Source organism: Rhinopithecus bieti, unplaced genomic scaffold, assembly GCF_001698545.2.
Source record: "Rhinopithecus bieti isolate Rb0 unplaced genomic scaffold, ASM169854v2 scaffold_495, whole genome shotgun sequence".
Taxonomy (NCBI): domain Eukaryota; kingdom Metazoa; phylum Chordata; class Mammalia; order Primates; family Cercopithecidae; genus Rhinopithecus; species Rhinopithecus bieti.
The window spans coordinates 1,012,646-1,022,414 of NW_016803120.1; the positions used below are offsets into that span (position 1 = coordinate 1,012,646).

General features: G+C 44.4%; 2 protein-coding genes across 7 annotated transcripts in view; one reads left to right on the forward strand and one right to left on the reverse strand.

The window, feature by feature from the left end:
• Window positions 1–3,218, reverse strand: part of HAUS2 (HAUS augmin like complex subunit 2) — a 21,152-nt gene extending 17,934 nt beyond the window's left edge. For 3 of the 6 annotated variants that reach the window (XM_017860246.1, XM_017860177.1, XM_017860305.1), the window contains exon 1: window positions 3,066–3,216. Coding sequence is in view for 1 of the 6 variants with exons in the window: in XM_017860508.1 (XP_017715997.1) it covers window positions 3,066–3,158 (93 nt within the window). In the remaining 5 variants the exon portion in view is untranslated. Of the gene's footprint in view, window positions 1–3,004; window positions 3,030–3,065 lie in introns of those variants that run through there. The other 3 variants (XM_017860439.1, XM_017860508.1, XM_017860376.1) reach the window with 3 other exon arrangements.
• Window positions 3,219–3,231: 13 nt separating this feature from the next.
• Window positions 3,232–9,524, forward strand: LRRC57 (leucine rich repeat containing 57). The gene is made up of 6 exons (XM_017860064.1): window positions 3,232–3,338; window positions 3,575–3,680; window positions 3,787–3,925; window positions 4,496–4,764; window positions 6,751–6,936; window positions 7,993–9,524. Exons 2-6 carry the CDS (start codon window positions 3,597–3,599, stop codon window positions 8,032–8,034), a joined length of 720 nt encoding a protein of 239 aa, XP_017715553.1. The 5' UTR covers window positions 3,232–3,338; window positions 3,575–3,596; the 3' UTR covers window positions 8,035–9,524.
• The last annotated feature ends 245 nt before the right edge of the window (window positions 9,525–9,769 follow it).

Here is a 9,769-nt window from a genome sequence, read left to right on the forward strand (position 1 = left end):
GGCCGTCTTAATTTTTAATGCACAAAAAATGATGTGCATTAAAGGGATGGGCTGTTTAAAGGGATGATGTGACAAATCATTTTGAAAGAATCAGTGCTAAATCTTTCTAACAGGAAAAGGTTTTTGGCTGGGTGTGGTGGCTCATGCCTGTAATCCCAGCACTTTGGGAGGCCGAGGCGGGTGGATCATTTGAGGTCAGGAGTTCGAGACCAGCCAGACCAACATGGTGAAACCCCGTCTCTACTAAAAATTAAAAAAATTAGCCGGGCGTGGTGGTGCGTGCCTGTAATCTCAGCTACTCAGGAAGCTGAGGCAGGATAATTGCTTGAACCCAGGAGGTGGAGGTTGCAGTGAGCCGAGATTGTGCCACTATACTCCAGTCTGGGCAACAGAGCAAGACTCTGTCTCAGGAAAAAAAACAAAAAAGATAAAAGTTTTTATGTATAAAGTTTGCTTAAAGTAAAACCAACCTACAAGTCTGTAAATAGCTCCCTCACTGGGACTAGCTGTGTAGTAAGGTCTTAAGGAGCTATGGAGTGGGACATGTTAACTGTAGGTAAAACCAGTAACTGCCTAATTAATGTTACTTGAGAGACAGTAGACACCACGAAGACAACCACCACCCCCAAAAAAGAGTTCACCCATTAATGCCTAAAATTCTCTCACCAGTGCTTCACTCCTTTGGTTTAGGCATTTGTATTTCCTACCAATGCTCTTTAGAGGGATACCAAGTACCAAACGTTGGGGGTTTTTGTTTTTGTTTGAGACAGGGTCTTACTTTGTCACCCAGGCTGGAGTGCAGTGGCATGATCTTTGCTCACTGCAACCTCCACCTCCAGGGCTCAAGCGATTCTCATGTCTCAGCTTCCCGAGTAGCTGGGATTACAGGCACCCACCACCATACCTGGCTAATTTTTGTATTTTTAGTAGAGACTGGGTTTCACCATGTTGGCCAGGCTGATCTCAAACTCCTGACCTCAGGTGATCAACCCGCCTTGGCCTCCCAAAGTGTTGGGATTACAGGCGTGAGCCCTCAAAAATGTTTTCTATTATGAGTTTGCCAAACTATTTTGCGACAGGAGAACTGGACAATACAAGTGAGAGTACTAGGTAACCTGATAAGAAAAAGGCTGGGCTCGGTGGCTCACGCCTGTAATCCAAATACTTTGGGAGGCCAAGACAGGCGGATCACCTGAGGTCAGGAGTTTGAGACTAGCCTGGCCAAAATGGTGAAACCCCATCTCTACTGAAAATATGAAAATTAGCAGGCATGATGGCAGGTGCCTGTAGTCCCAGCTACTCTGGAGCACGAGAATTGCTTGAACCCAGGTGGCGGAGGGTACAGTGAACCAAGATCACACCACTGCACTCCAGCCTGGGCAACAGAGGGAGACTCCATCTCAAAAAAAAAAATAAAGAAAAGAAAAAGAGAACACAGGAGAGAAGGAAGGATTAAACTGTAGAGGGCTGTGGCCACTCCTGGGAAATGTAGTCAACTAGGACCACCTGAATCTCCCGATCACCCAGACAATGGGTGTTCAACAAAAGCTTAAAATCTTTCAAGACAATATCACAGCCTCTTATAACAGTTCATATTGAGAGGACACATTGTGTCAAAAGGGAGAGTGCTAAGATCTAATTCTCCTTCAACAGTCTAGTGACCATGGGCAAGTTTCTTGGTCTAAGCCTTAGTTTCTTAAATTAAAAAATACTTCCATCATGTTTGTAATGCTTTTTTTTTTTTTTTTTTTTTTTGAGACAAGGTCTCACTCTGTCGCCCAGGCTAAGTGGAGTGGCCCAATTGCGTCTCACTGTAACCTCCATCTGCTGAGCTCAAGCCATCTTCCCATCTGAGCCTCCGGGACCCATGTGGTCCTGGGAGTAGCTGGGACCACGGGTGCACGCCACCACGCTGGCTAATATGGTGCTAATTTTTACAGATCAGTTTAACTTTTCTGTTTTCTTTTTAGTGAAATTCCTCAACTTCCTCTATATATCAAAATTTCTTTCCCCATTTTTCTCAATGCCCTTGATCCCACTTTCCCCATGCCCTTCTGTCACTTGCATTCCATTATTTCCTCACATGTTCAATTTCTCCCTCTATTGGCTCCTTCCCCCAACATGCTCTTCTTGCCCAACCTAAAACTGCCACTTTGTGACTCCTTGAGTTAATGTCTCTTTTCTCTCCTTCTCAAAATTAATCTCTTCCTCCATTCACGTTCCAAGGTCTTATCTTTTTAGTCAATACTTTTTTTTTTTTTTTTGGCCTGTAAAGATGCCAAGGCCTGGCACGGTGACTCAAGCCTGTAATCCCAGCACTTTGGGAGGCCGAGGCGGGTGGATCACGAAGTCAGGAGATCGAGACCATCCTGGCTAACACGGTGAAATCCGTCTCTACTAAACATTAAAAAAAAATACAAAAAAATTAGCTGGGTGTGGTGGTGCACATCTGTAATCCCAGCTACTCGGGAGACTGAGGCAAGAGAATCGCTTGAACCCGGGAGGCGGAGGTTGCAGCGAGCCGAGACCGTGCCACTGCACTCCAGCCTGGGCGACAGAGCGAGACTGTCTCAAATAAATAAATAAATATAAAAAACAAAAAACAAAAAAGAGCTTCTAGCGCCTTCTCTACCCAGCACCTCCCGCCCCAAATACGATTCAATACTTCCCACAAACGAGCGTTGTTGGGAATGCTTGTTCCGCGAGGGGACATAATGATCCGTATTTCCCATCCCCGCCTTACACTACAGTCTAGAGGCAGTATCACTAGATAAAAAAAAAAGGCCGGTAACAGCAGTCTACTCTCCTACAAACGGGCCGGGGACAAATTTACCCTACAGACACTCAAAACACAGTCTACCCTAAACACCATCTACTCAGATCCCCGTTTTCCAAGCACCCACGGCAGAACGGTCGCGGCTGTTGCCTGGAAGGGGCTCTATTACTATAGTACAGACCCCAACCACGACCCTCACCACTCCCACAGCCAGCAGCACCAACTCACAGCCATATTCTGTTGCCACCGTGGGCACCCCCTTGATGACGCCACCGCCGCCCCTACGCACCTGATTGACCATCCCGGAAGCTATGAAGTGGCCTAGCACTAGCCCAGCGCCGTTAGGTGCGGACGCCGGGTCCCAGGGGTTGGCAGCGGCCATGGCTCGGCCTCACCTCCCGCGAAGGCGCCAACAGTGAGCTGGAACGCAGGGCGAACGCACGGCGCGGCTCGATGACGTCACAGGGCGGTCCCGCCCGGGGCTAAGCCGGGGAGCGCATCCCGGCTACTGCGGGTCCTGGGTCTTCATCTGCGGAGCCATCCGGCAGCTGAGCGGTGGGAGGCGAGTCCGGGGTTCCGTGATCTTCCGTAGGCTCCCAGAGGCGCCTGGCCTCCGCAGAGTTGCAAAGGCGGCAGGGCTTGGTGGTTGGGCTGTCTGTTCTTCCGTTTCTTCCTTGCCGCTCTTGGGTCGGGCCCCAGGAGCCAGGGATCGGCGGGAGATGAGAGCTGGGGCAGGAGACCCAGCCGGGAGGCCGACCGGGTGGACTGGGCGGTGACAGCTGCGCTTCCTTCCCGCAGGGACCTGTGCCGCGGCGCTAGGATGGGAAACAGTGCGCTCCGCGCTCATGTGGAAACGGCGCAGAAAACTGGTGTCTTTCAGCTTAAGGACCGAGGGCTGACCGAGGTGAGAATGGGAGGGACACGACCAGGGAACTTAAAGGGAGAGGGACGGCGGGGGCGGCGAACTTAGTCGGTGCGGGATTCTCCACGCTGTGAACTCCTTTCTCCAGTTCCCCGCAGACTTGCAGAAGCTCACGAGCAATCTCAGGACCATCGACTTGTCCAACAACAAGATCGAGAGCCTACCGCCTTTGCTGATAGGAAAGTTCACTCTACTGAAGAGCCTCTCCCTGAACAACAACAAACTGAGTATGGCTCTTGCCTGGGAGGCTTTTGCTAGTGATAAGCTGTTACCAGGGGTGGTTTCCTGTTACAGGCTGATTTTTGTTTTCGTTATGAAACCGTGCAGGAGGGCTCAAGTTGCAGAATGCCGGAATCCTTGAAACCTTCTTTCTACTTCTTGTAATTACATCTAAAATAAGCCTCTCTGGGTGTTACAATGATTGTTACTGGGTTAATTTGGACTTGAAAGGGAAGAACATTTTGGGGATGTAATGTAAACAAAGCTACCTAACTTGGAATGGGGGATGGATGGGAAGGGGAGGATCTTCCAAATATCACAAAATTGCCATCAAATTGTGCCTTGGACCCCTTTACAAAAGGAGTCCATTATACACACAAATGCTCACCTGAATTTTGATGGCACCCTCACCTTCTGAAGACTATGTTGGTAAAATGCAATACCTAAAAATGGCACATGTGGGAATTTTACATATATTAACAAGAGGCGAAAAAGCCTGCCATATAGTCTTTAGAAACTTCATCAAAGTTGTTTTCAGCTCTATCAGATTCAGGTTTTAAAAAAATTTTCTTTGCCAGCTGTTCTGCCTGATGAGATATGCAATCTGAAAAAACTAGAGACGCTAAGCCTGAACAACAATCACCTTAGAGAGCTGCCGTCTACCTTTGGGCAACTCTCTGCCCTCAAGACCCTGAGCCTCTCTGGGAACCAACTGGGAGCATTACCTCTCCAACTTTGTAGCCTACGACACCTGGATGTGGTGGATCTCTCTAAGAACCAGATTCGAAGTATACCTGACACAGTGGGAGAGCTGCAAGTCATCGAACTCAACCTCAACCAGAATCAGGTCTAGAGCTTAAGGTTTTTTCCTCTACAGCGTATGTGTGGGTTTATGGTCTCCTGATACCTCTTAACCTCTCGTTTCCTAAGCTGCCATCATAGAGCTAAGTATCAGAGGCTAGATGAGAGGTTTCTTCTGTAAGCTGAACTAATTTCAAGGCCCAAAGTGCCATGGAATTAGTTGAGACACAGGATGTGTTAGTTGTGTAGGTGTTTTCGGGAGGATGAGGTAGGTAACAGGGAGAGATCATTTCAAAAGTTAAACTACTGTCTCGCCAATCTTGAAGAATTCTTCAGATCCTCCTCAAATATGCCCCGAACCAGCTAGCCAGGAGTAATGTCAGGGATAGAAGGTGGAAATGAAGCCTGAACTGAGGTTCTCAGAGTCAGGTGTCAGAGGTAATTCAGTTTTTTCATTTTGTGGGGGGTTTTGACATCTTTGTTAAGTGTGTTTTCTGTTTTTGCTGAAGAGTATTAAGTGATAGGCTTTCTGGAGATAGCCCATTTCACTGTTATACAGCTTTAATTATAATATTTGAAATTTGTTTCCATTACTTTGGCAGCTTTTCAACTAATATTTGTCTGGAAAACCAATCCAAAGATTCTTGTCTAGGCATGAAGGCACAAGTGATGAAACACTCAACACTGTGGGACTGGATGGCCTTTAGGTTTTTAGTGTCTGTATTTCTAGATCTGCATGATCCATTAAAGTAGCCATTAGCTGCATGTGGCTATTCCTTTTCTAGATTGTAGTGATTTTACATCATGATGAAATTCAGTCGGTCTTTGAGGGATTGGCCTCATGTTTTTTACCGTAAGTGGATATTCTTATATGTTATAGAGCTTCTTGGGGGGGGAAAAAACTGAATCAGTTAAGCAGCAAGTATTAGTCGAGGATTTGCTCCACATTCACCTCTGCTAGTACCTTTATTCAGTGGTTCTCTGACTTTAGTATGCATCAGAATAACCAGAAAAGCTTGTTTAAAGAGATCATTAGCCCCTGCCCTCAGTGTGTCTGATCCAGTAGGTCTGGGATGAGGTCTGAGAACTTGCATTGCTAGTTATTGAACTTACTAAAGTTCCCATCATTTCTAATAAGTGATGGTCTGAGATGATACTAGGCAGAATCAAAGAATTTGGTGACTTTTAGTATTTAAATGGTAAAAGGGGTGAGTCAAAGACAATTGCTTGGTATTGAGCTTGAGGGCCTAAAGGAACAGTGGTGTTATTGAGAATGGACATGCTAAGTTGTCTGTGGTGAATCTTGTAAATGGAAATGCCTTAATGAAAGCTGGAAACATGGGAGCAGAATAAAGGTAAGAGTGTAGATACAGATCTTGAGGTCATAACAAAAGTGATGGACTTCAATGAATGAGCTTTCTAGGAAAAGTTGAGAGAGAAGATGACATATGAAGTATTAGGGACAGCTACTTGAAAAATGCCCGTAAAAACAAGAGAAGTAAGGAATAATCCAAAAGATAGGAAGAAAACCAAAAGGACAAAAGAAGGGGTTTTAAGGAAGGGATAGATAGTACAGTTAAATGCAATAGGGACTGAGGACGATGGATCCTTGAATTTGGTAGTAAAATAGTCAGTATCTATGTACACATAAAATATTGGCAGTAAATGTACCAAAATGTTTATGGTGGTTATTTCTGGGTGGTGGATTCCAGGTCAACTTTTTTCTTTAAACCTGTGATTCTCAAATTTTCTATAATGGACATACAGTGCTTTTATCATCAGAAAATTTTGTTCCCAAAAGCTACTGGTGACCTTCATAAAAGCATTTTTTTTTTTTTAAGTGGGGCGTAGTAACAGAAGCTAGATAACAGAGGCTTCTGGAGTGAGTAGGCAGTGAGAAAATGGAGGTGGTAAAAGCGGGGAAAACTAGAACAAATAGTCAAGTAAAGATTTTTTGTTTTGTTTTAATGTACTAAAAGTAACCAGTGTAGTGCTTGTGCTTTTCCTGTTATTCTTTTGTGGTTTTCAATAGATATCTCAGATCTCAGTGAAGATATCTTGCTGTCCTCGCCTTAAAATTCTTCGCCTGGAAGAGAATTGTCTTGAGCTCAGCATGCTTCCCCAGAGCATCCTCAGTGATTCCCAGATCTGTCTGCTTGCTGTGGAAGGCAATCTTTTTGAAATAAAGAAACTTCGAGAACTGGAAGGCTATGATAAGGTATGAATTAATGTACTTCTGCCTTTCTAGTCACTACCCCAGAGAAGACAATGGTGAAGTAATCCACAGAAGTGTTTATAGCTAATGTCAACAGGATTTGTTCTTCCCCATTTTGGAAGTAGATTCAAAGCATTGGCTGAATGATGTTGTACCAAGATGACTTTTTCTCTAGAGACAGCTTATTGTAAAGCATCTTTGTCTTCATCTTTGTCTTTTGAAAGATATATATACACACACATATATATACACACATATATATACACACATATATACATATATACACGCATATATATACACATACACACACACACACACACACACACACACATATATATATATATATATATTTGTGAGACAGGGTCTCACTCTGTTGCCCAGGCTGGAGTGCAGTGGTGCAATCTCAGCTCACTGGCGCAGCCCCCACCTCCTGGGCTCAAGCGATTCTTATCCCTCAGCCCCCTTAGTAGCTGGGATCACAATCGCATGCCAGTATGCCTTGCTAATTTTTTGCAGAGATGGCGTTTCACCTTGTTGGCCAAGCTGGTCTCAAACTCCTGAGCTCAAGTGATCTGCCTGCCACAGCCTCCAAGGTCCTGGGATTACAGGTGTAAGCCACCGCGTCTGGCCCTATGTGCTTTATTTTTATTTTTTTTTGGAGGCAAGGTCTCGCTCTGTCACCCGGCTTGAGTGCAGTGGCAGGATCTCAGCTCAAGTGATCCTCCCACCTCAACCTCCCGATTAGCTGAGACTACAGGCACTACCATGCCTCATTTTTCTATTCTTGGTAGAGATGGGATTTCACCTTATTGCCCAGGCTGGTCTCAAACTCCTAGGCTCAAGCGATCCATCTACCTTGGCCTCCCAAAGTGTTGGGATTACAAGTGTGAACCACTGCACCCGGCCAAAACTATGTACTTAATTTTGCATTTAGAGCAGTTATATTTTGTAGGAAATGAAAAACCACATGCAATAAAAACCAAAATTAAAAAAAAAAATAGGCTTTTATTTATTTACTCATACCAAAATACCCCTGATGTATTCTTTCATGTTTTTTAGTACATGGAGAGGTTCACAGCCACCAAGAAGAAGTTTGCGTGAAGTTTTCCAGGACTATGGAAACCTTACAGGATACTGACTTAGAACCTCTGTTGGAATGTGGCTGAATCAAAGCCTCCTGTTGTTGTTAGGGGTATCTACAGTAAGGAGATGATACTCCAGGAGATTATATTTCACTCAATGATCCTTTTCATTTCAGGGCTCTTCTCAAATAAGCTAAAAGAAAAAGGGTCAGGAGACAGGAAAAGTCTTCCATTTTGAGTCACGAGTAGGGCAATAGACAAGGTTGATCTTCAAAACCATCATTAGTTTGGCTTTAAGAAACTGGTAGCTAGCTGCTATTTATATGGTGAGGGGGTGCTGCCTGGTAACAGAATGGCTCCACACCACAGCTTGAGATTTTGTTTAGTTTCAATGTGCGAGCTTTCATAAAGTCAGTTGCCATTCCATCTCTGTGTTAACACTTCATATTTTTATGAAATTAAGATAATTTGTGAGAGGCTGGCATGGATCTAAGGATTTATTATTTTTATTCTAGTCCATCAGTTCAGTCGCAGTTTTTATACTAGGACTTTAGGATATATATAAATGTGTGACTGTTTGTCTTGATTAAAAGTGCACTTTGGGCTGGGCATGGTGGTTCATGCCTATAATCCCAATACTTTGGGAGGCCAAGGTGGGTGGCTCACTTGAGGCCAGGAGTTCAAGACTAGCGTGGCCAACATGAGAAAACCCTGTCTCTACTAAAAAATCAAAAATTATCTGGGTGTGGTGGTGCATGCTTATAATCCCAGCTACTTGGGAGGCTGAGGCAGGAGAATCGCTTGAACCCAAGAGGCGGAGATTGCAGTGAGCTGAGATTATGCCACTGCACTCCAGCGTGGGTGACAGAGTGAGACTCCATCTCAAATTTAAAAACTAAAAATATATATATATTTATTAAGTACGCTTTATTGGCTGGGCGTGGTGGCTCACGCCTGTAATCCCAGCACATTGGGAGGCCGAGGCAGGTGGATCACGAGGTTAGGAGTTCGAGACCAGCCTGGCTAACATGGTGAAACCCTGTCTCTACTGAAAATACAAAAATTAGCCTGGCGTGGTCGTGGGTACCTGTAATCTCAGCTACTCGGGAGGCTGAGGCAGCAGAATTGCTTGAACCCAGGAGCAGAGGTTGCGGTGAGCCAAGATTGTGCCATTGCACTCCAACTCTGGGCAACAGAGCAAGACTCTGTCTCGGGGGGAAAAAATTAAAAAGTGCACTTTGTCAGGAGAAGCACCAACAGACCTCTAAGAAATGCTCTCTAAGGCTGCAGTAGCAATACTATTGCAGGTGCCTTATTGGTAGAGGGCTATGAAGAGCTAAAACTGTATATGCAACACTTGTAAGATAAAGGGGATTTTAATAATCAAGATTTTCCTGAAGATTTGTTAGAAATAATGTCTTATTTCTGGTAACCTTTCCCTTTTTGTATTTATAACTCTACTAACCAAATTACCTATCAATAAACCATTACTATAATATTTTAAAACAACCTATGTTTATCATGCTTACTCTGAGTGAGAGAATATACTAAATTTTTAATTAACTTTGGCTGGAAGCAAGGTTAATCCTTTAAAGGAGGAGGACAGGAGAACTTTAACCTATAAATAGATAAGAAAGACATGTTTCATGCTCATGTTCACATTGTATGAGTAGTGAAATGCCTTCATGTGACAAACATTTTGTGATACTAGAACTATGCTTATTAAGAGATTCTGAGGTTGGGTGCAATGGTTC

Coding starts and splice junctions, on each gene's coding strand:
- LRRC57 (XM_017860064.1), top strand. CDS start 3,597: ATGGGAAACAGTGCGCTCCGCGCTCATGTGGAAACGGCGCAGAAAACT. Junction 3,681..3,786: donor AGGACCGAGGGCTGACCGAG/GTGAGAATGGGA, acceptor TCCTTTCTCCAG/TTCCCCGCAGACTTGCAGAA. Junction 3,926..4,495: donor CCTGAACAACAACAAACTGA/GTATGGCTCTTG, acceptor TTTCTTTGCCAG/CTGTTCTGCCTGATGAGATA.